The sequence below is a fragment of the Castanea sativa genome, chromosome 2 (genome assembly GCF_040712315.1).
Source record: "Castanea sativa cultivar Marrone di Chiusa Pesio chromosome 2, ASM4071231v1".
Classification (NCBI taxonomy): domain Eukaryota; kingdom Viridiplantae; phylum Streptophyta; class Magnoliopsida; order Fagales; family Fagaceae; genus Castanea; species Castanea sativa.
In genome coordinates, this window is record NC_134014.1 from 46,694,390 (window position 1) to 46,717,812 (window position 23,423).

The 23,423-nt window shown below is 35.1% G+C and overlaps 2 protein-coding genes and 1 pseudogene across 9 annotated transcripts; all 3 read left to right on the top strand.

Annotated features, from left to right (window-relative positions):
• The first annotated feature begins 564 nt into the window (after positions 1-564).
• LOC142624509 (protein DA1-related 1-like) lies at positions 565-7,839 on the top strand. Of its 5 annotated transcripts, none has more exons than XM_075798088.1 (12): positions 565-818; positions 2,043-2,192; positions 2,418-2,508; positions 3,237-3,501; positions 4,934-5,054; positions 5,158-5,241; positions 5,919-6,038; positions 6,237-6,449; positions 6,543-6,605; positions 6,705-6,820; positions 6,919-6,977; positions 7,068-7,839. In XM_075798088.1, exons 2-12 carry the CDS (start codon positions 2,091-2,093, stop codon positions 7,406-7,408), a joined length of 1,575 nt encoding a protein of 524 aa, XP_075654203.1. In that variant the 5' UTR covers positions 565-818; positions 2,043-2,090; the 3' UTR covers positions 7,409-7,839. The 5 variants fall into 5 exon arrangements, with proteins under 5 accessions (XP_075654203.1, XP_075654204.1, XP_075654208.1 ...); XM_075798089.1 differs by lacking the exon at positions 565-818 and adding an exon at positions 864-1,085; XM_075798093.1 differs by lacking the exon at positions 565-818 and adding an exon at positions 1,105-1,146.
• Positions 7,840-11,448: 3,609 nt separating this feature from the next.
• On the top strand, positions 11,449-19,176 carry LOC142624274 (protein DA1-related 1-like). 4 transcript variants are annotated; one of them, XM_075797800.1, is made up of 13 exons: positions 11,449-11,742; positions 12,000-12,135; positions 12,964-13,091; positions 13,309-13,399; positions 14,108-14,801; positions 16,501-16,621; positions 16,756-16,839; positions 17,445-17,564; positions 17,737-17,949; positions 18,043-18,105; positions 18,206-18,321; positions 18,417-18,475; positions 18,559-19,176. In XM_075797800.1, exons 3-13 carry the CDS (start codon positions 13,005-13,007, stop codon positions 18,882-18,884), a joined length of 1,974 nt encoding a protein of 657 aa, XP_075653915.1. In that variant the 5' UTR covers positions 11,449-11,742; positions 12,000-12,135; positions 12,964-13,004; the 3' UTR covers positions 18,885-19,176. The 4 variants fall into 4 exon arrangements, with proteins under 4 accessions (XP_075653915.1, XP_075653916.1, XP_075653914.1 ...); XM_075797801.1 differs by lacking the exon at positions 11,449-11,742 and adding an exon at positions 11,786-11,870; XM_075797799.1 differs by lacking the exon at positions 11,449-11,742 and having other exon boundaries at positions 11,877-12,135.
• Positions 19,177-20,025: 849 nt separating this feature from the next.
• LOC142624275 (pentatricopeptide repeat-containing protein At5g66631-like) lies at positions 20,026-22,768 on the top strand (annotated as a pseudogene).
• The last annotated feature ends 655 nt before the right edge of the window (positions 22,769-23,423 follow it).

Sequence of the window (23,423 nt, forward strand, 5' to 3'; positions counted from 1 at the left end):
CAAACAAGCATCCCTAAGGTAGAGCTTACGAAAGTTGAGAATTGAGTGATAAAAAGTTAGAATTAAGTGATGAAAATTCCTAAACCAAACACCCCCTTAATGTTAAGATTTTAATGATGTTAAAGAAAAAAGAATTTTTTTTTTTGGAGGAATTTTAAAGAGTTTCAATCTATGACGTCGGTTTCTTATAATAACTTTTTATTATCAAACTAATACATTAATCGGTTTTTAGTGTAGACAGAGATTAAACTCCAGATCTCTTTTTTAACCATTAAAGACTTTACTATTGAGCTAACTGAAACTCACTTGTAAGAAATCAGAACATTGATATTGTTGTAATACTCTAGATTTAATTTAGAAGACGTCCAAAATTAGAGTGTAAATTGGTTTTTTTTTTCTCCCAAAAATCTATCCCAAAAAAATTACATTATGTAAAGCAGAGAGTGGTGTGTTCAGTGTTCTTGGTTAAGCTACGTGTCACACTGCCATTGTGAGGTGAGGCTGGGCTGGCGGGCTAAACAAACTCTCACAGTTTAAAGTCTCACTTCGGAGTTTTGAGTGTTTAATGTTGGTAAAAGAACACGGAATTGCACTCTCACTAGCTAACAACTTCACAACCTCTTTGCTCTCATGGCACTCCTTTTGTCGCCCAGAAAATTTCAATGGGGTCTTTGGCGTTTTGTGAGGTGGGTTGGGTAATGGTGAGAGGACAGGAGGACCCACTAGCAACAGAACAAAGTGTTAGAATTCAACACGAATTCCTCAAGGGCCACAAACTGTTCCTGATTCCATCTTTTTTTGGTGGGTTTTTAATGAAGGTAAGATTGAATGGTTTGATCCAACCTCCCAAAATCACTTCAAAGTTTCGAACTTTTTGGCCTTTTCCTTTTACCCTTTTAGCGTGTATTTGAGTAGGATCCAAGTAGTTTCCAAAACACTTTAATCTTTTTATTTATATATATTCGTTCTTTCCCTTTGGGTTGAGTAAAGTTTTTATCTTTTATCTTCCTTACTCTTTTAATGATTGTGTAATGACTCTATTAGAAACGGGTCAAGTGCTTTTGCAGGGCTAAAGGCAATCAAGGGTATGACAGAGAATATCTTATGGGGTCCTTTAATCCTTCTTTGTTGAATATGCATTTGTGGGTATTGAATATTTTATCTGATCTTGGATTGTTCAGATTCTGAAACTTGTTGGCTTCAGTTTACTGTTACCTGGTATTATATTATTGTCTGCAAAAGATCAAATTGGAAGATTCCAATTGCTTTGATTTTTGTTTTTTTAATCCTGAATTGGATGTGGTTGGTGGATGGTGTTTTCGCTTTTCATGGATATATGGGTTTTTGATAGTATCTGGCTAAGTCCATTGATTGCACATCATGCTGAAAATTTGAGGAATTGAAACGTTGTGGGCAAAGTTATGTCACTGGTGGGTGATTCGAAGTTTATTTCATAACTTGCTTTGAGTTTTTGATTGATGAGAGATAAAGTAATCTGTTTATATCTGAATAAGATATTCTTAAATCGTCATGCTTGTATATGCAAAGAGTTCCAATCCATAGGCTTAGTAATCTCTTTGATATCTGTTAAGATCTTTTGAAGAGTTTAGCTATGGTTTCTATTCCATGCTAGTGAACTCTCTGTGAATGACTAGTTGTATGGTATCTCTCTCTTATATCCTTCCTTTGATATAGTTTCTTCAAATTTCATCTCAACTCTTTCTTAATTTCCCAATTGCTCGATGAAACTAATGCCTCAAACTCCGGTGGGTATGCCCATATTAAGACAAACTAATTGAATTTTGAGCTGTGGTTCTCTGCGTTGTTGCTTGCTTTGAGATTGCCATTATCTACAACTTTGTTGCATATTGTATATTTTCACTTACATAGTTGCTTGTCCATTTATTGATGAACTCTGCACATAATAACATAAAGAGGATTATATGAGTCATCTGCAGTTGTTAGAGATGTTTCAAATACCTATAATTTTCTTTCATGAACTGAAATATGGACCCTAATTCAAATAAACAACTTGAGTGCAGGGAAAAGTTTGGCAACCTTCCTGCTACCGGTGAATAATAGTTTGCATTATGGGTTGGTTGACCAAGGTTTTTAAAGGTTCTAGCCATAGAGGCCAATATCATGGGACACATGGTGATGGAAGAACTTGGGATGGGGCTCATGGCTCAGCGGTAGTGACAATTTCTTCCTTTTATACATACTTTCTTGTTGGTCCTACTCTTTTATAATATGATTAAGGTAACATTTTGTCTAACGGTAGCTGACTAGTAGTACAAAATGTACATATTGCAAAACTTTTAATGAAGAGGAGATTATGAAGTTTAGCATTCTTTTTCATACTATATGCTAGCTTGTTTCTATTATTCTCCAGTGCTAATTGGTAAACATGTATGCAGGATGAATGGGCAGATATTGAGAAAGAAGAACTTGACTGTGCTATTGCAATTTCTCTTTCAGAACAAGACCAAAAAGGAAAAAAAGTGATTGGTAAGTTGCATGGTTTGTAGACCTCAACCTTGAACATCATTCAATTGTGACCTGGGAAGGTTCTCACTTCTATTTAATAAGACCAATGACTCAATATTTTAGATACCATACAATAAGCAGATAAATTTTTTTTAATGCGTGTAATGGCATACATCAAATACTTGCTTTGTACATGTGAACTGTTTCTATATGACTTTGTGTAAGATCTTTATTTGATATCAGGGAGTTCTGTTCATTCTTTCTTAAATTGTGATGTGCTTTGCCAATAAATGGCCGGAAAGTAAAGTTTTTGTTATTGCTTCAAATTTTTGTGCTGGTTATAGTAGTTATAAGAATTTTTTTAATTATGAAATCTGGGAGTGTCTTTTATCCATTGTTTTTTTTTTTTTTTTAATGAAAAAAAAAAATTGGTTGAACTCTTTTTCTCACTACCCTCTCTTCCTCCCCACTCTTCATGTCAGGCCTCATATTTTACTGCTTAACAAATGATATTGCCCACATTCCTCTAATGTGCAAATGCTTTGAAGCCGTTCAATGGGAATAAATGAATGCTCAAATAGCTCCTTAAAATCCATAATGAATGTTGAATGTCTGCTTAAATTTTACTACAGAACTCAAATTTTGGATAAAGTCTATCTAGCTGATAGTCTCTTTCAGATGCAAAAGTTATTTGTTTGGAAATAAATGATGGTCTGGAGTCTCATCCTTTATTTTCTGATTATTCTTAGATGATGATTCTCAATCAGAGGAAGATGAATGTCTTGCTGGAGCTAAATCAGAGGAAGATGAAAGTCTTGCTGAAGCTAAATCCGAGGAAGATGAACATCTTCATGAAGTTAAATCTGAGGGAGATGAACATGTTTCTAAAGCTCAATTGGAGGAAGACGAACAACTTGCAAAAGCTATTCAAGAAAGTTTGTTCTTGGATTCTCCTCCACATGACAATAGAAATATATTTCAACCTTATCCATTCCCCTTTCCATCTGGACACAGGTATATCTGTCATGATGCAATCTGTTGTGTATGACGATCCATATGCTACTTAGTAATTTATCTAATCCTGATGATCCTACAAATTTAAAAAAGTTAAATGTAATTGCCTCAACATGAGTGGAGATTGTTTTTCTACAGGTTAGAGGCTAGCTTACCTATTGAATCAAAGTTGAGAAAACTAACATATAAACATTTTTCTTAGTACTTTTCTTGCTTTTCTTTCTTCATCTTGTATACCAACTAACTAATTCAATTATCAAGTTGGTCAACTTGTACTTAACCAGGCATAGTTAAACATTTATTTTAGAAATAGTCAGAATGTTGAGATTTCTCCTTGCGTTAACCTGCTTAATACAAACACATTTGAATTTCAAGCTTTCTGAATGTTTAACAGTGTGCAAACTAGTTTGATAAGCATCTAGAAAGAATGCTAAATCTAATTCTAAACCCTGCACTAATCCATTAATACTTGGCATAAAGTATGGGAGAGAGAGAGTGAGAGTGAGATAGATAATAGGATGGATTTTGTATCTCGTTGAGGTTGTAACAGTTGGAGGTTTCTAGATATCTAATTTATTTCCAATGCTTATCACAGAGCAGAGCATGAAGGAATACTTAAATGAGAGACAATATGATGTGTTTGTTCTTTGGCTTTTGGGAGTTTTATTCTTTCTCATTTTACCATGCATGGTCACATAAAGAATATGCTCATTTTGATGAGCAATGCATGTCTTACTTTAATTTGAAGTACTTATTTTAATTGTAATAAGAGGTTGTGCTGCATAACAACAAACTTTGATACTCAAATTTGATGCAGGAGCACCTAGGGTTGGCTGGAGTCATTTTATTCTTTCTCATTTTACCATGCATGGTCACATAATGAATACACAAATTTTGATGAGCAAAGCATCGTTTACTTTGATTTGAATTACTTTAAATTGAAATAAGAGGATGTGATGCATAACAACAATATTTGATACCTAAATTTGATGCAAGGGGAACTATTTTAGAGTTGATACTTGGTGATCTTGTGTTGAGCTGTGGAGCCCTAGATTGACCAACAATACAAAATATTTTAGAGATGCTAAAAGTTATGCTGATACTTATTACTTATTAGTCACTAATGGGTCCATAATTTGGTTTTAGATCAAATGGACAAAGAGAGATGTTAGATGAACATCTACCATTGGAGTAACAGAAAAACATAAGCATGTGATTTAAAGTGTTCAAAATATGTTATTTTTGTAAGCAACTTATCTAGGAAAGAGAAGATTGCATTGATATCTTGTAAAATTTAAGCATACATCTCTGTAGTAACTGGACATGATAATGCCTCTTAAAACTTAATGACTTCTTTATGTTATGTGAATTTGCTGCATTTTACAGAGGTCAAATGAAACATGACCTGTTTGTTGGACAAAATTGCTTGTAGGATCTGTGCTGGCTGCAACACTGAGATTGGCCATGGACGATTTTTGAGCTGCATGGATGCTGTTTGGCATCCAGGATGTTTTTGTTGTCATGCTTGCAATCTACCCATTAATGATCATGAGGTGCTACTTATTTGAGTTAATTTTTTGAAATTGGATAGTAAAAACTTCGAATCTTTGGTGGTTCATTGAGTATTATTGAGTGGAATATCTCCTTCTGTGACAGTTTTCTATGTCAGGCAAGCGCCCTTATCACAAATCCTGCTATAAGGAGCAGCATCACCCAAGATGTGATGTTTGCAAGATTTTTGTAAGTGTATATCATGTTTTGTTATTTCCTCTAGTTGATTTTGTATACAATTGTAGAAGATAGCTATGTTTTGTTTTCTCTTTTCATTTGTTTTCTAATACTCAAACATTATGTGCTTGCATACTGATGGTTCATTAACAGAAACTTCTGGCTGCTGTAACCTAATTATGACTCTTGTAATCTCATCAAACTATCACCTGAAACTAATATTGAAGGGACCATTTGAGGAGGATCATACATTCTTTGTTGATAAAATACCTGTGCAAAATTGTTAGGCCCCACATTCAATTATCTAGATGATAAGCAGAAACATACAGAAGTTAAATCATTTCATAAATAAGAAACTTATGAAAACTCTGAATGGTGCCCTACTGCTTTTAGTGTGAAATTTTCATAGCGGCAAGGATGTTGTTCCTGCTAGTCTGGTCAAGTGTGTTTAAATATGAAATTAGTAGATGATCTTTCTGCATATCCTAAATTGTCTGACAGTTCTTGTAAGAAACTTTTTACAGAATAAATTTTAAGATCCATGTAGCCACAGGTATATTACATCCGCTAATGCATGAGCATAAAATGAATGATGTATTTGGAATTTTGGATTTGCCTGTTCCTTTTGTGGCCTGTATCACAAATGGTTCCCTTGAAAATTTTCACTTATTTTTGTTCTTTTTATGCAGATCCCAACAAATTCAGCAGGTCTTATCGAGTATAGGGCACATCCTTTCTGGATGCAGAAGTACTGCCCCTCACATGAACGTGACAGGACTCCTCGGTGTTGCAGCTGTGAAAGAATGGAGGTCTGTGATGCTAAAAATCATCTCTCTCTCTCTCTCTCTCTCTCTCTCTCTCTCTCTCTCTTTTCTTTGGAAGTGACAAAACATTAATAAAAGCAAAAGGATATAAAGCACTACCACTACCTGGAAAACATGCTTCAGAAACACCTATGAGTAATTTCCTTATGTTATTCATAATGCAAAACCTTCCAATCCATGCAGCCGAGGGACACGAGATATCTGTTACTTGAAGATGGTCGGAAGCTTTGTTTAGAGTGTCTAGACTCAGCAGTTATGGATACTCATGAGTGCCAGCCTCTTTACCTTGAAATACAAGACTTCTATGAAGGTTTACATATGAAAGTGGAGCAGCAAGTTCCAATGCTCTTGGTTGAGAGACAAGCGCTAAATGAGGCCATGGAGGGAGAAAAGAATGTAAATGTTAATGTTTTCATACTTCATCTGTGTATTCTCATTTCTTTTGATTTACGTTTAATGTTGATCTTTATTTTATTTTTATTGTGGTAGGGTCACCATCACATGCCTGAGACCAGAGGACTTTGCTTGTCAGAAGAACAGACGGTTACCACTGTAGGAACTACTTCCCTAGTCTTTGATTCTGCCGTTTTTCTTGTAATGATATCTGTATATTGGATCAGACATCTATAACCAGTTCAACTATGTTACCAGATCTCAAGGAGGCCAAGGATGGCGGACTACCAATTTATGGACATGATAACTGAGCCTCGTAGGTTGATCCGTAGGTGTGAAGTAACAGCAATTCTTGTTTTGTATGGCCTTCCTAGGTACTTCTTCTCATATTTTCACCTTAGAGGCATCTATTGTTGTAAAATAGATACATGCTAAGAATTTTGTATATGATCCTAGACTTCGCTACACACAGGTTGTTGACAGGGTCAATCCTGGCTCACGAGGTGATGCATGCGTGGCTCAGGCTTAAAGGTGTTTGTCTGTCTTCCTACTGTTCTCCTGTTGACATTATATGCGTTTTAGATATGGTTAGCCTGGAATTACTAATAGGATGTTTGACAGGTTACCCCAATCTTAGTCCAGAGGTTGAAGAGGGTATTTGCCAGGTCTTAGCTCATATGTGGTTGGATTCTGAGATCTATGCGGCATCTGGAAGTGATGTTGCTTCATCATCATCCTCTTCATCTCCTTCCTCATCCTCTTCGTCCTCTTCGTCATCATCAAAAAAGGGTAAAAGATCCGACTTTGAGAAGGAACTTGGTAGGTTTTTCAAACACCAGATTGAGACAGATACATCATCAGCTTATGGAGATGGATTCAGGAAAGGAAATGAGGCAGTGCTCAAGTATGGCCTGAGGGCTACTCTTGACCATATTCGATTGACAGGAAGCTTTCCTCTTTGATTTGTAGTATTTTCCCTACAGGTAAAATTTAGGTACAGTTTTTTAGGTGGTATTTTAGGTTTCTTAATTGAATTCAAACATATGGTTACGTTAAATTTAATCGCCATTGGGCCAAATAACACTATTTGTGTTGTATTGGTCAATGTAATCATGTGTTTGAATTTAATTGGGGGACTTAAGGTACACCACTTATGAAATTGTACCTAACTTGTATTCAATACCCACTTGCTTCAATGCCCTCATAGCCTTATATCATACTTAGTTCAATAGGACCAAACCAAAGTATGAATTCAGGAGACAAAATAAACGATAGAGATGCTCCTTCCTGTGTTCAATTGTTGTAATATCCCCCTGACCTCATAATGATGCTACATTATACTTACATATAGAAACAATGAATACCACAATTACACATTTTTCTTTTGTTTCTGATTCTGACATTGTTCTACTGTGGTTAATAGGTTTTTTATTTTTTATTTTTATTTTTTAACCTTTTCACTAGGAGTCATATCACCAAAATAAACTTCATTGACAGACATCAACTTAAATAATATACTTAAATCAAATGAGCCTAATGAGGTGCACCACCTTGAGAAGTAGGTTGCTTCCTAGCATAAGTCATGGTGTGCAACCCAAGCGATCGCTTATCAAAGACGAATTATTTCATAGCTCACATGGAACTGTGGTACATTTCAATCTTCTTCTTCTTCTTCTTCGGTATAAAGACTACTCTACACTTTGGTATTGGTTGGCTCTCGTAGTTTATAACTTTCCGACTATTGGTGATTTCATTGTGGTGAAGTACATAAGATAGCGGTGAATGTGAAATGGATAAAATAATGTTGTTTGTACCCAATTCATGAAGTGAGTTTTCTTATCTACCCTTCATTTTCTCCCATATTATTTAGGCCTTTAATGAAAATAGTCAAAATACGTGTCCACGAACTGAGATTATTTATCTACCTCGTGTCCTCCCCTTTTATTTGAACTTCTAGTGAAAAACAGTAACAAAAAGTTGATTTTTCACACTTAAGTGTCTGTTTGGAAACAACTTATCTAATTTTTTGCTAAAATTTTTTTTTATTTAAAGTGTGCTAAAACATATTTGCCCATTGAAAAAATTTAAAAAAGTGAGATTTTAAAAGCTGTACATAGAAGTTAAAAGTTGAAGCTGATGCCAAACACACTTTAATATGCAGAAGTTTTTTTTTTTTTTTTTTTAAATGAGAAACTAATATGCAGAAGTTAATTATTCAAAATTGAAAGTTTAATATCGGAATTGACATTCAAACCTGCCCGTGAATTATGGGATTAAGGATTGTTCTGCACCTAGGAATTTGTAACTTTCACAATCAATTGTTTCCAAGTGAGTGATATCATCATGGTCAACATATAACTATATAGGTTACAGTTTAATAATATTGTTTGATTTCCTTTATTGAGAAAGACTAAATCTCGTTACTCACTTCCTCACTTGTTGTAACATTTGAATTTTTTTTTCTATAAAAAAAATAAAATAAAAGACCCTACATAAGGTAGTAGTGGATGCAATATGAATTATAATTATTATTTTTAAATATTTTGGGTGCTTTCAAGCATGGTATTATAAAAAAACAAAAAGTATAGTATGATTTCTTCAACTCAGTCCATGTGAACTTTTTACTTTTACAAAGTAAGATTTATCACACCCATATTATGCAATAAGTTAATTGTTTAAATTAAATCCCCTATGATCAAATTTCATATTTAGACTATTTAGAAAGGGAAAAAAAAGAAAAGAGAAACAAATCTTTATTAAACTTCTTACCACTAGTGGGTTCTAGTTAACTCAACTGGTAAAATCTCTGATGGCTGTATGAGAGATCTAGGGTTCAATCTTCGCCTATACCAAAAACTGATTGGTGTTTTGGTTTGATAATAAAGAACTATCATCAAGAGCGGACGCCATAAGTTGAAACTCTCTTTAAAAAAAAAAAAAAAAAAAACTTCTTACCAACTAGTAATTACTAAAAGATTAGAGAATATTAATTTAATACAAAATTATTTTGCATAGGTCAATGTAAATAGATATTATTACATTTAATTACATGCAAAAAGAAATAAAGAAATAGATATATATTATTTTTGAGTTTTATTTTATTTTAAATATTTTTTTCCAAATAATATATAAATAGATAAATATTTTTTTTGATAAACATAAATAGATAAATATTTATTTATTCATAAAAGTAGCATTGCCTACAAAATAGTATACCATTACTTATTGAAATATTATGTTTCCTTAATAAAATTAAACAAACCCCCGCGGATACTATATTAATAGCTTTGACGTTAAGCTATTGATCGGAGCAACAATTGTTAGGAATTTGGTTAATGATAATGTATACCATTTTTCTTGTCATTAGGTGGACCTCAACAATTTAAATAAATTTTTCATTTTTTTTTAGAGAGTTTTAACTTGTGGCGTCTGACTCTTTATTATCAGATCAAAACATCAATCGACTTTTGGTTTTGGCGAAGATTGAACTCTAAATTTTTTATATAACTATTAGAGACTAGTTGAGCTAACTAGCACTCACATCTAAATAATTTTAGTTTTAAAATGCATGAATAAATGCAACAAATTATGTTTCCGGCCAATCCCCAAAAAAAGAAACAAAAAAAGCTTGATATAAATTAAGTTTGGCTCTTCATATTAATATTAACTAAAGTTTTTTTATTAAAAAAAAAAAATGGAAGTAGTTAAATTTTAATAGTCCCAAACTTCCAGGTCACGTGTTAGTAACCCACCCATTTTATTTGAAACAAACAAGAACTATTCCTCTTGATTTTGGCGGGAATTTTGCTTAAAGGGCCGCATCATTCTAGTAAGCACCACACCCACACCACGAAACATTTGGCCCTGACAACCTGCCTAGCTGGTTGATAGTCTATTTGCCATTGCACACCAGGTGTTTGATATTTTGACTCTGTGAATGTGACTCGGTGTCTAAGAAGCACGAACACAGGTCCGAGTACGACACAATAAGACAAGTAATTTCTAAAAAATTATAACATGCACGGGTACGACTTACGACATGATTGCGGCACCTCATATGGAATTGGGACAGATTTCAATCTTCTTCATGGGTTTAAAGATTGTTCTACACCTTGGTATTGGTTATTTGGTTGGCTTTTGTAGTCAGTAATTCCAGACCATTTTAGTGATTGCATCGTGGTGAAGTACATTAGCAAGTAGTGAATAGAAAATAGACAGTCCAGGAACTGAGATTTCTTATCTACCCTTATGTCCTCCCCTTTTATTTAAACTTCTGATGAAAAACCGTAACAAAAAGTTTGATCTGTAACACATTTAGATGCATGACTTAAAAAAAAAAAATTGATAGATAAGATGTGTTTGAATACCGCTTATTTTACTGAAACTGAAAAATTATTGCTGAAAGTAATATAAATAAAGGTAAAAATGAGTTGAAATAATACAGTGAACTTATAAATAGTGCTAAAAGTGTAGTGCTAAAAGTGTTGTGGACTCATAAATAGTAACAAAAATAAGTTAAATAGTGATATAATTTTAATTTTTAATCCTAACTCAAATTACACAAAATATAATTTCCGCTTTTGGTCACCACGATAAATGTCCTTTTTCGTTAGGCTAAAACTCTATTAATAGCTGTCCAAGATAAGTTATATTTCTTGTAAACTATTGATTGAGCATTATATGTGTAGTATGCCATCTTATTGCGCACACACAATACTAAGACTGCATTCACTAATACAAAGCACATTGATTTTTCTCAATCAGTGCAAGATGGTGTCATATATACTTCAGAATTCCCACCCCTTCAATGGTTTTCGTTGCAGAACCAAGGTTTCCAGGTGAGAACCTATCATAAAGTTTTGAAGGGTGGCATAGATTTTTCTTGAGAGAAGTATATGGAAAGTCAGGATCATCACTGTAGCATAATTGTTCTATTATCAGAAATCTATCCCAATTACCTACTTAAAAGCAGAGGTGGTGGTTCAGTGTTTTTGGTTAAGCTACGTGGCACACTGCCATTGCTAGGTGAACAAATGGTCTAGCTGGGCTGGCGGGCCAAATGAACTCTCACAGTTTCACAACCTCTCTCCCCTTATGCCACCTTTTTTGTGTCAACCAGGAAGTTTCAACGGGCGGTTTTTGACGTTTAGTGAGGTGGGGTGCGTACTTACTGGGCAATGAGTAGAGGAGAGGACCCGCAAGCAAAAGAAGAAAGTGATAGAACTTAGAATAGAATTCAATACAAAATCCACAAGGGGCCACAAGATTCCATCTTTTTGGTGGGGTTTTAAGGAAGGTAGGATTGAACGGTTTGATCAAGTTCCCAGAAACCACTTCAAAGTTTCCAACTTTTGCTTTTTTTCCCTATTACCCTTTTAGCCTGTATTTGTGTAGGATCCAAGTAGTTTCCAAAACACTTTATAGGTCACACTAATCTTTTATTTATTTATTTTCCCTTTGGGATGAGTAAAGTTTTTCTGTTTTGTCTTCCTTCCTTTTTTTAATGATTATGTGATGACTTTGTTAACAAAGGGTCAAGTGCTTTTTTTGCAGGGCTAAAGGCAAATAAGAGCATGAGGGGGAAAATCCTATGGTGTCCATTAATTCTTCTTTGGTGACTATGCATTCATGGGAATTGGGAGTCTTAACTGATCTGGGATTCATCAGATTCTAAAGCCTCTTTTTTCAGGTGCGTTTCTGAAAGTGTTATCTCTGGCTTCATTTTACTGTTACCTGTTATATTATTATTGCCTGAAAATATCAAGTTGCAAGATTCCACTTGCTTTGATTTTTTTTTTTTATCATGAATTGGATGTGGTTGGTGTAGGGTATTTTCATAGATATGGATTTTGCTAGTATCTGGCTAAGGTCATTGATTTCACGTCTTATTGAAAATTTGAGGAATTGAAATGATGTGGGCAAATTTATGTCTCTGGTGGGTCATTCAGAGTGTTTTTTCATAACTTGCTCTGAGTTTTTGATTGATTAGGGATAAAGTCATTTGTTTATATTGGATTAATACATTCTTAATTCGTCATGCTTATACATGCAATGAGTTAGGCTTATTAGTTTCTTTGATATCTATTAGATATTTTGAAGACTCTAGCTATGGTTTTTATTACATGCTAGTGAACTCTCTGAGAATGACTAGTTGTATAATATTTCTCTCTTACATCGTTTTTATTTATTATTTTTTTATAGATTCTTTAAATTTCATCTCAACTCTTTCTTAATTTCCCAATTGCTTGGTAAAACTAATGCCTAAAATTCTGGATGGTGTGGTTCAGTATATGTTTTCCAATCCCTGTGTTGTTTCTTGCTTTGAGATTGCCATTATCTTCAACTTTGTTGCATATTATGTATTTTCACCTGCATAGTTGCTCATTCATTTATTGATGAACTCCACACATAGTAACATATGAGTCATCTGATGTTGTTAGAGATGTTTTAAGTACCTAGAATTTTCTTTCACGAACTGAAATATGGTCTCTAATTCAAACGAACAACTTGGGTGCAGGGAATAGTTTGGCAACCCAACAGTGAATAGCAGTCTGCATTATGAAGGATTTTGAAGGTTCTAGCCATAGAGGCCAATATCATGGGAACTATGCAGACGAAAGAATTTGGGATGGGGCTCGTTTAGTGGTACTGACAATTTCCGCTTTTCATTCTTGTTGGTCCTACTCATTTATAATATGATTAAGGTGACCTTTTGTCCATCAGTAGCTGACTCTTAGTACAAAATGTACATATTACAAAACTTTTAATGAAGAGGAGATTCTGAAGTTTAGCATTCTTTCTCATACTATGTGCTAGTTTGTTTCTATTATTCTCCAGTGCTAATTGGCAAACTTGGATGCAGGATGAATGGACAGTTATTGAGAAAGAAGATCTTGAGTGTGCTGTGGCAATGTCACTTTCAGAACAAGACCCAAAAGGGAAAAACGTGATTGGTAAGTTGCATGGTGTGTGCCTTGACCTTAAACATCATTCAGTTGTGACCTGGGAAGGTTCTCACTTCTATTTGATAAGACTGATGACTCAATATTTAAGTTGCCTTACAATAAACAGATTGAAATAATTTTAGTGTAGGTCTTGCCTTGTACATTTGAACTGTTTTTATATGACTTTGTGTAAGATCTTTATTTGATATCAGAGAGTTCTGTTCATTCTTCTTAAATTGTAATGTTCTTTGCTGATCAATGACTAGAAACTAGAAAGTAAAGTTTCATTATTTCTATAAATTTTCATCTGATAATAGTAATTGTAAGAATTTTAATTATAAAATCTAGGAGTAATTTTATCAAGTGTTTTCTTATTTATAAAAAAATTAAAAATAAATTGAACTCACCACCCTCTCTTTCTCCCCACTCCTCATGTCAGGCTTCATATTTAACTGCTTAACATATAATACTGCCCAGATTCTTCTAATGTGCAAATGCTTCTGAAGTCATTCAATGGGAATAAATGAATGCACATATGGCTCATTGAAAGCCATAATGAATGTTGACAGTCTGCTTAAACTGTAGTACAGAACTCAAAATTTGGTTAGGGTCCACTAGATGATAATCTATTACAGGTGTTATTTTCCACTGCAAAAGTTACTTGTATGGAAATAAATGGTGGTCTGGAGTCGTCTATTATTTTCTTATTTTTCTTAGATGATGACTCTAAATCAGAGGAAGATGAACATGTTTCTAAAGCTCAATTGGTAGAAGATGAACAATTTGCCAAAGCTCTTCAAGAAAGTTACCCTTTGGAGGAAGATGAATGGATTGCGAAAGCTTTTCAAGAAAGTTATCCTTTGGAGGAAGTCATACAGCTTTGCATAGAAAGTTATCCTTTGGAGGAAGATGAACAAGCTCTTCATGAAAGTTATCCTTTGGAGAAAGATGAACAGCTTGCCAAAGCTTTTGAAGAAAGTTATCCATTGGAGGAAGTCATACAAGTTGGCATAGAAAGTTATCCTTTGGAGGAAGATGGACACGCCCTTCATGAAAGTTATCCTTTGGAGGAAGATGAACAACTTGCCAAAGCTCTTCAAGACAGTTATCCTTTGGAGGAAGATGAACAGCTTGCCAAAGCTCTTCAAGAAAGTTATCCTTTGGAGGAAGTTGTACAACTGGCCATAAAAAGTTATCCTTTGGAGGAAGATGAACAACTTGCCAAAGCTCTTCATGAAAGTTATCCTTTGGAGGAAGATGAACAACTTGCCAAAGCTCTTCAAGAAAGTTATCCTTTGGCGGAAGATGAACAACTTGCCAAGGCTCTTCAAGAAAGTTATCCTTTGGAGGAAGATGAACAACTTGCCAAAGCTCTTCACGAAAGTCTCTTGGAGTCTCCTCCACGATACGGGTAATGAAAATATATTTCAACCTCATCCATTCTTCTTTCAGCTGGATAAAGGTGTATATGTCATGATGTCATCTGTTGTGTATGACTATCAATATGCTAATTAGTAATTTTCTAATCCTGTCTATCATACAAATTTTAAAAAGTTAAATTTAATTGCTTCAACTTGAGTGGAGATTGTTTTCCTATAGGTTAGAGGCTAGCTTACCTGTTGAATCAGACTTGAGAAAACTAATTAGGGACATATAAACATTTTTCTTAGTAATTTTCTTGCTTTACTTTCTTCATTTTGTGTGCCAACAAACTTATTCAATTATCAAGTTAGTCAGCTTGTACTTTCCTAGCCAACATTTAAACATTTGTTTTAGCAATAATCAACATGTTGAGATTCCTCCTTGTGTTAACCTGCTTAATACAAACACATATGAATTTCAAGTTTTCTGAATGCTTAACGGTGTGCAAATTAGTTTGATAAGCATCTGGAAAGAATGCCAAATCTAACCCTAAACCTTGCACTAATCAATTTTTACTTGGCATAATTTATGGGAAAGAGAGAGAGCGGGATAGATAAAGGTTGGATTATTGTTTCTCTCTTTGAGGCTGTAATGGCTGTTGGAGGTTTCTAGATATCTAATTTATTTCTACTGACTTGTCATTGAGCAGAGCATGAAGGAATACTAAAATGAGAGACAATGTGATGCGTTTGTTCTTTGGCTTTTGGGTGCTTTATTCTTTCCCATGTTACCATGCATGGTCAAATTAAGAATATGAAAATTTTGATGAGCAATGCAACTTTTAATTTAATTTGAAGTACTTCTTTGAATTGTAATGAGAGGTAACAACAAACTTTGATACCCTAATAAAATTTGATGTAGAAGAACCTAGGGCTGGCTGGAGCTAGTACCAAACCATTGGAAAAATTGCCTCAACTCTAGGAAATTAAATAAAAATGCTAATAATGTAATTAACTAATAAGACCTAAAATAAAATTCAACTGACCAATAAAAATACAATTGACTTCCAAAATTAAATGAGACTAAATTAACATATAATTTTCTTCACACTTTTCGCATCAGGTTATCTTGCCAAATTACATAAATTAAAGGTGGCACGAACATCTAAAGCTGCAAGAGAAACTATTTTAGAGTTGGTACTTGGTGATCTTGTGTTGAGTTGTGGAGCCCTAGATTGACCAACAATACAAATATTTTAGAGATGCTAACAGTTACGCTGGTGCTTTTTAGTCACGAATGGGTCCATGATTTGGTTTTAGAATTAATGGACAAAGAGAGATATTAGAAGAATGAACGTGTACTGTTGGAGTAACTAAAAAACATAAGCATGTGAAATGTACAAATATTTTATTTTTGTAAGCAACCTATCTAGGGAAGAGAAGGCTGCATTGATATTGATAAAGTACTGATTGGTAGAGTTAAGATAGGGATTGGACTTAGGATTTCTTGCTCTGATACAATGATAAATTTCTAATTGTCCCAAAATCATAAGCTGTTAGAAAATGATAAATTTGATCACTTAATCATAATTCTGACAAATATCTTGTAAAATTCAAGCACATTTCTGTAGTAACCGGACATGACAATGCCTCCTGATACTTAATGACTTCTTCATTTTATCTGAATTTGCTGCATTTTATAGAGAGCAAATGAAACCTGACCTGTTTGTTGGATAAAATTTCTTGTAGGATCTGTGCTGGCTGCAACTCTCAGATTAGCCATGGGAAAATTTTGCACCACATGGATGCTATTTGGCATGCAGAATGTTTTCGTTGTCATGCTTGTAATCTACCCATTAAGGATTGTGAGGTACAACTTATTTAAGTTAATTGAAACTTACGTTTGGAATTGGATAACAAAATCCTTGAATCTTTGACTGCATTCCCTTTCGTTTTGGTGGTTCATTGAGTATTATTGACTGAAATATCTCCTTTCTGTGACAGTTTTCTAAGTCAGGCAAGCACCGTTATCACAAATCCTGCCATAAGAAGCCGCATCCCCCAATATGTGAGGTTTGCAAGAATTTTGTAAGTAATATCATGTCTTGTCATTTCCTCTAGTTGATTTTGTATACAATTGTAGAAGATAGCTATGTATTGTTTTCTCTTTTAATTTTGTTTTCTAATGGTCAAACATTATGTGCTTGCATATTGATATTTCATTAACAAATACTTCATGTTGCTGTAAACCTAATTATGACTCTCATAATTATCTAATCAAATTATCTCCTGAAACTAATTTCGAAGGGGCTGTTTGAGACGGATCATACATTCTTTGTTGATAAAAATATGTGTAAATTGTTAGGCCCCGCATTCAATTATCTAGAAGAAAAGCAGGATTATACAGAAGTTAAACCATTTCATAAGAAACATATGAGAAATCTGAATGGTGCCTTAGTGCTTTTAGTGTGAAATTTTCATAGCAATATGTATGTTGTTCCTAATATTTTATCAAGTGTGTTTAAATATGAAATTAGCAGATGATTTTTCATTATATCCTAAATTGTCTGACAGTGCTTGTAAGAAGCTTTTTACAGAATAACTTCTAAGATCTAGGTAAAATGATTCTTTGTGGCCTGTATCAAATATGGTTCCCTTGAATTTTTTCACTAAATTTTGTCATTTTTGTGCAGATCCCAACAAATTCAGCAGGTCTTATTGAGTGTAGGGAACGTCCTTTCTGGAAGCAGCAATTCTGCCCCTCACATGAACATGACAGAACTGCTCAGTGTTGCAGCTGTGAAAGAATGGAGGTCAGTAATACAAAAAAATCATCCCTCTCTCTCTTCTTTGGAAGTGACAAAACATTAAGGAAAGCAAAATGATATAAGTAAACATTACCACCATCTGGAAAACGTGCTTCAGAAACACCTAAGAGTAATTTCATTATATTATTCATGATGCAAAACCTTCCAATCCATGCAGACGAGGGACAGGAAATATCTATTACTTGATGATGGTCGGAAGCTTTGTCTAGAGTGTCTAGACTCAGCAGTTATGGATACTAATGAATGCCAGCCTCTTTATATTGAAATACAAAATTTCTTCGAAGGTTTACATATGAAAGTGGAGCAGAAAATTCCAATGTTCTTGGTTGAGAGACAAGCACTAAATGTGGCCATGGATGGAGAAAAGAATGTAAATGCTAACATTTTCATACTTTAGCTGTGTATTTTCATTTCTTTTGGTTTACATTTGATGTTGATCTTTATTTTATTTATATTGTGGCAGGGTCACCATCACATGCCTGAGACCAGAGGACTTTGTATGTCAGAGGAGCAGACGGTTACCACTGTAGGAATTACTTCCCCAGTCTTTATTTCCAGCCGTTTTTCTTGTAATGATATCTGTATATTGGATCAGACGTCTATAACTAGTTCAACTATGTTACCAGATCTCTAGGAGGCCAAGGAGGGCGGACAACCAATTTATAGACATGATAACTGAGCCTCGTAGGTTGAACCGTAGGTGTGAAGTAACAGCAATTCTTGTTTTGTATGGCCTTCCTAGGTACTTCTCCTCTCGTTTGCACCTTAGATGCATTTGTTGTAAAATAAATATATGCCAGGAGTTTTGTATATGACCCTAGACTTCTCTATGTACAGGTTGTTGACTGGGTCAATCCTGGCTCATGAGATGATGCATGCGTGGCTCAGGCTTAAAGGTTTGTCCTCTTACCCTTCTCCTGTTGACATTATGGGTTTTAGATATGGTTAAACCCAGAATTACCAATAGGATGTTTGACAGGTTACCCCAATCTTAGTCCAAAGGTTGAAGAGGGTATCTGCCAGGTCTTAGCTCATATGTGGATGGAGTCTGAGATCCTTTCAGCATCTGGAAGTGATGTTGATTCATCATCATCTTCTTCATCACCCTCTTCTTCCTTGTCATCAAAAAAGGGTAAACGATCTGAGTTTGAGAAGAAACTTGGTCAGTTTTTCAAACACCAGATCGAGACAGATACATCATCAGTTTATGGAGATGGATTCAGGGAAGGAAACGAGGCAGTGCTCAAATTTGACCTGAAGACTACTCTTGACCATATTCGATTGTCAGGAAGCTTTCCTGGTTGATATGTAATATTTTCCCTACGGGTAAAATTTAGGTACAGTTCTTAGGCGTTGTATTTTAGGTTTCTTAATTAAATTCAAACACCTTCGTTGAACTTAATTGTCATTAGACAAGATAGCACTAATTGTCATATGATTGAATTTAATTGAGGGCGTAAAGGACAATAGTTAAGAAACTGTTCATATGTTTTTCCCATTTCCCATGTACTTCATTGAGCACTTATTATACTTAGTTCAATAGAACTAAATTGTGAATTCAAGAGACAAAAATAAACAATAGAAATGTTTTGTGTAATTGTTGTAATCTACGCTTGACCTCATAATGATACTACATTTGTACGTATATAGAAACAATGAATACCACAATTACGCATTTTTCTTTTGTTTAGGACGTTGCTTTGCTGTGGTTACATCTCACTATGAAAAGTTGTTGTTTTGAAAGCCTTTTTCTCAGTAAGTTTTTTGTTGTTATATCAAATGTAGTGCACCACCTTGAGACACAGGTAGCTTCCTGGCATAGTTCATGGTGTGTAAACCAATAATAACTTTGTCAAAAACGAATTATTTCATAGCTCACATGGAACTGGGATGCATTTCAATCTTCTTCATTTATATCTATATCTATATATATCTAAAAACTGAAGCGTATCATTTATTATTGTTACACTCCAGTTGAGCTACATCAGTATCCATATCGTTGTTTTTTTTTTTTTCTTTCCAATTTTTCTATAATTGTTTTTAACATTTTTTTTCATATTTACACTTCTTCAACTTTTTTCCCTCTTTTACCTTTTTATCTTCCCACTACTCTCTACATTAATATCATTCTTCCTCTTTCCCTTCATCATCATCATTTTTTTTTTTTTTGGTCTCTTCTTATTCACACCTTCTTACTATAAATATGTCACTACCTCTTCTATTCTATGCATAGTTTTCTTTAAAAAAAAAAAGGCTCTCTCTCTCATTTTTCTTGCATCTCTGCTTTAGGTTTAAGTTCTTTAAAACTCTACTTTAGTTTTGTTTTTTAAATTGTTGTTGTGTTTTTTTATTTGTTTTTTTTTAATTCTCTTTGATTATTAAATATTATCCTATTGCGTTCTAAATAATTAAATATAGCATATAAAAATATAATATTATTCTATTACATAGCATGATTTGAAAATTTTGGTATTTATAATAATTGGTATTCATTCTATTACATAGCATGATTTTTTATAGTGCTCATAGATTAACCCGATTCATACTTGCCAGCCTTCCAGCCCCGACACATATAAAGAAACTGGGAGCTTAACCCGGAAGGTGCAAAGTGCCGAGACCCACCCATCTCATTTTGAAACCATGACCAGGTCTTGATTTTGGCGGCAATTTTGGGTAAAAAGCCGTGACAGTCTAGCACCACACCACCATTTGGACCTTACAAGAACCTTGGTAGTTGGTACGAGTGTTTCCTTCTCCTGTTAGTTGATGGTCTATTTGCCATTGCACACTAGGTGTTTGATGTTTTGTCTCTGTGACTGTGAGTCAAGTCTGTAATGGATGGCTGATCCCATGACATTAAGACCCGTGTTAAGTGTCAGAACAACTTCACAAATCAACAATACATACTCAGAACCATCTATAGACTACAGTTCTGAGTGTTATCCTCTTCACCTGATCAGTAATGAGATTGCAATTTAAGCAACTCTTTGGTGGGATAACCCTGCTCAACAGCCTAACAACCCCGCAAAGTCGCGGCTATGCACGAGACCCATTTCCCAACAAAATCTCCCATTACCTGTACCGTGCCAAACTCATTGATTCCATTCGACTTGGCCTTCGTTCCAACCCTCCTAGTCCCACCTCTCTCGCGCCTATCCTAAATGATCGCCTTCTTGACTCCTTTGTTGTCACTCAAGCACTCCGGTCTGCACTTTCTGCAGACTCTGCTCTGTCCCTGGTTGAAACCCTTGAAACAACTCCGTATTTCTCACATACCCAGAACACCCTCCACGCCCTGGCCACAGTCCTTGCCAAGTCTTGCCGGAGTGTGCAACTCGAATGCCGGTAGGTTTGGCAGCATTCGTGTTAGCTTTATGAACCTCATGCAATGGTATGCTGCCATTGGAGACCTTGAGTTGGTTCTTCATGCCTGGGATGAGTATAGGCTCTCAAGCAAGTGGATATGCACTGAGTCTTATAACATTGTTATGGGCCTTTATGTGCAAATGGGTAAGGACACTGAAGCTGTGGAGGTTTTCTACAGGATGATTGATGAAGGGCAATTCCAAATTCTAGAACATATATGATAGTGATTGAGCACCTCATGAATTTGGGAAAGTTGGATTCTGCAGTGGAGGTTTTTAATACATTGCCCTTGATGAGAATTAGACGCACTTTAAAGCAATATTCATTTTAGTTGAAGGATTTATTGGTGTTGAAAGGTTTGATGAGGTCAAGACTTTACTTGATGAAATGCGGGCTGATGGGAAATTTCCCAGAAGAGCCCTGCTTTTGTCATTACAACGTATCAATGAGGCAGGAGTTATCCAAGAAACTGATGAATTTCTTAAAGAAATGTCTCCGGATGAGAGAATCAAGAATATAGGATGTAGTGTCGATAGTAGTGATGATGATGAGGGTAATGAGGTTAGTCATGCTAGTGGAGTTGATGATGTTAATGGGGTTCAGTTAAACCATGGTTAGACCCAAGGGCTTTGGCAAGTGCCTTGCAACATTGGAACCATGAAGAGGTATCAGCCCTGGAGGATGCAAAATTGGTGTGGACAACTCGGTTGGTTTGCAAGATTCTTAGGCATTTCAACTCACCAGAAACAGCTTGGAAATTTTTCTGTTGGGCTGCTTTATCAGCCAGCATTTACTCATGATGTTTACTCAGTAGAAAGGATGATGGCCCTTTCAGCACGCCATGGGTGTACTGAATTGGTTGATAAACTCATGTCCAAAATAAGAAGGGAGGGAATGAGATTGCCTTTCAGCACCATCAGGTTGATAATTGACTTTTATGGCCTCTCAAAGAAAGCTGATGCTGCTTTGAAGGTCTTTCATTATGATAGAACTCTCTGTGGTCCAATATCAAAATTCAATATGATGCTTTTGTATTCATCTCTATTACGAACATTGACCAAGTGTGGGAGCAATTCTGATTCCGTGGTCGTATTGGAGGAGGTGATTTTGGGTGGAATTTGCCCGGATATACAGACATTTTCTGGGTTAATGTATCACTTTGCATTAAATGGGGATATCAAAACAGTTCAGAAACTCTTTGCAATGGTTAGGCAAAGTGGTGTGGAGCCAGATGCTTATATGTTTAAAGTACTGATCCAAGCTTATTGCAGAGCTGAGAGAGCTGCTCTTGCATGGAGGGTTTTTGAAGACTTGAGGAATTCAAATTTGGTGCCTGATGCTGACACAAAAGAGTTGCTTGTAAAGAGTCTCTGGAAGGAGGGCAAGCGGTGAGAGGCTGCTGCTGTAGAAGAAAATTGTGAGCAAATAAACAATGTTCTTCCACTGACATTGCGTGGTCACATATGGATGGTGAGCTCTGCAGATCTCACACGCGTATTTAATATTCATTCCAAAAGCCTTGCATCAACAGCTGGGTAGAGTTAAATTGTTTTGAAAAACAATCAATGATCTGTTTCAAAGCTGTATACTGAGCTACTTTTTGTCAAGGATCGACAGTATACATACTATCCTTTTTTGCCTTCTTATTTTGACTAATTGAAAAAGAAAACCAAAGTAAGAATTGTTTATGTTTGTATTGAAGTATTGCTACCATTCTCTTATGCTGTTGTTTGTAAATGAAACTTGTGCAAGAATTTGATTATGAAAGGGAGGGTCTATTTTGATTTTAAAAAAAGGTTGACACCAAGAAATGATTTATTGCCACTTGGTCTATTGAACCAAAGCTATTGTGATATATGTGTTTCCAAATCAGTGGGGCATACATACTGTCAGATTGAATGGCAAAGTGAAGCAGTCCCACCAAGTTGATCATTTTATTGAATTAAAGAGACATTGTGATACCGCCCAAGAGTGATCATTTTATTGGATTAAAAATTTATTGTGATTCAAAAAACCATTTTGAGTATTCATCACCTCTTCTTTTTTGGGTAAGTAACTATACATCACCTTCGTGTCTGTTGAGGAATATCTCGACATAGAATTGACAGCAGCGCAATGCAATTGGATGTTTTTTTAGCAAGCTGACCTGAAATCATTTTAAGGGCCAACTGAATTCAACTTTGGAATATGTTTGAGCACATTGCGCCATCCATGTTCTTGACAACCATTTATCTAGTCCAATACTAGAGAATACCATGATCTGGTGCCACCATGCAGGAACAATCCGAACTCTTATGCACTACAAGTATCCTAGTTGTGTATTTTTTTTTTTCTCCTCTGACCAGTATAAAAAAATCCTAGGTGGAGCCATCAAATTTGATGCCTTTCTTTAGCCCAGTAGCTGGCCGATTTTGCATGTGTGGCATTTGTATTATCGGATACTTACCAAAGATTCTTAGCTGAAAAGGGAATCATAAC

What these genes read in the sequence shown, in the direction of transcription:
- LOC142624509 (XM_075798088.1), top strand. Translation starts at nt 2,091, where the DNA reads ATGGGTTGGTTGACCAAGGTTTTTAAAGGTTCTAGCCATAGAGGCCAA. An exon ending in AAGAACAGACGGTTACCACT is followed by an intron (nt 6,606 to 6,704) that starts GTAGGAACTACT and finishes CTATGTTACCAG; the next exon opens with ATCTCAAGGAGGCCAAGGAT. An exon ending in GTTTTGTATGGCCTTCCTAG is followed by an intron (nt 6,821 to 6,918) that starts GTACTTCTTCTC and finishes CGCTACACACAG; the next exon opens with GTTGTTGACAGGGTCAATCC.
- LOC142624274 (XM_075797800.1), top strand. Translation starts at nt 13,005, where the DNA reads ATGAAGGATTTTGAAGGTTCTAGCCATAGAGGCCAATATCATGGGAAC. An exon ending in TACCCATTAAGGATTGTGAG is followed by an intron (nt 16,622 to 16,755) that starts GTACAACTTATT and finishes TTTCTGTGACAG; the next exon opens with TTTTCTAAGTCAGGCAAGCA. An exon ending in CCATGGATGGAGAAAAGAAT is followed by an intron (nt 17,950 to 18,042) that starts GTAAATGCTAAC and finishes ATATTGTGGCAG; the next exon opens with GGTCACCATCACATGCCTGA.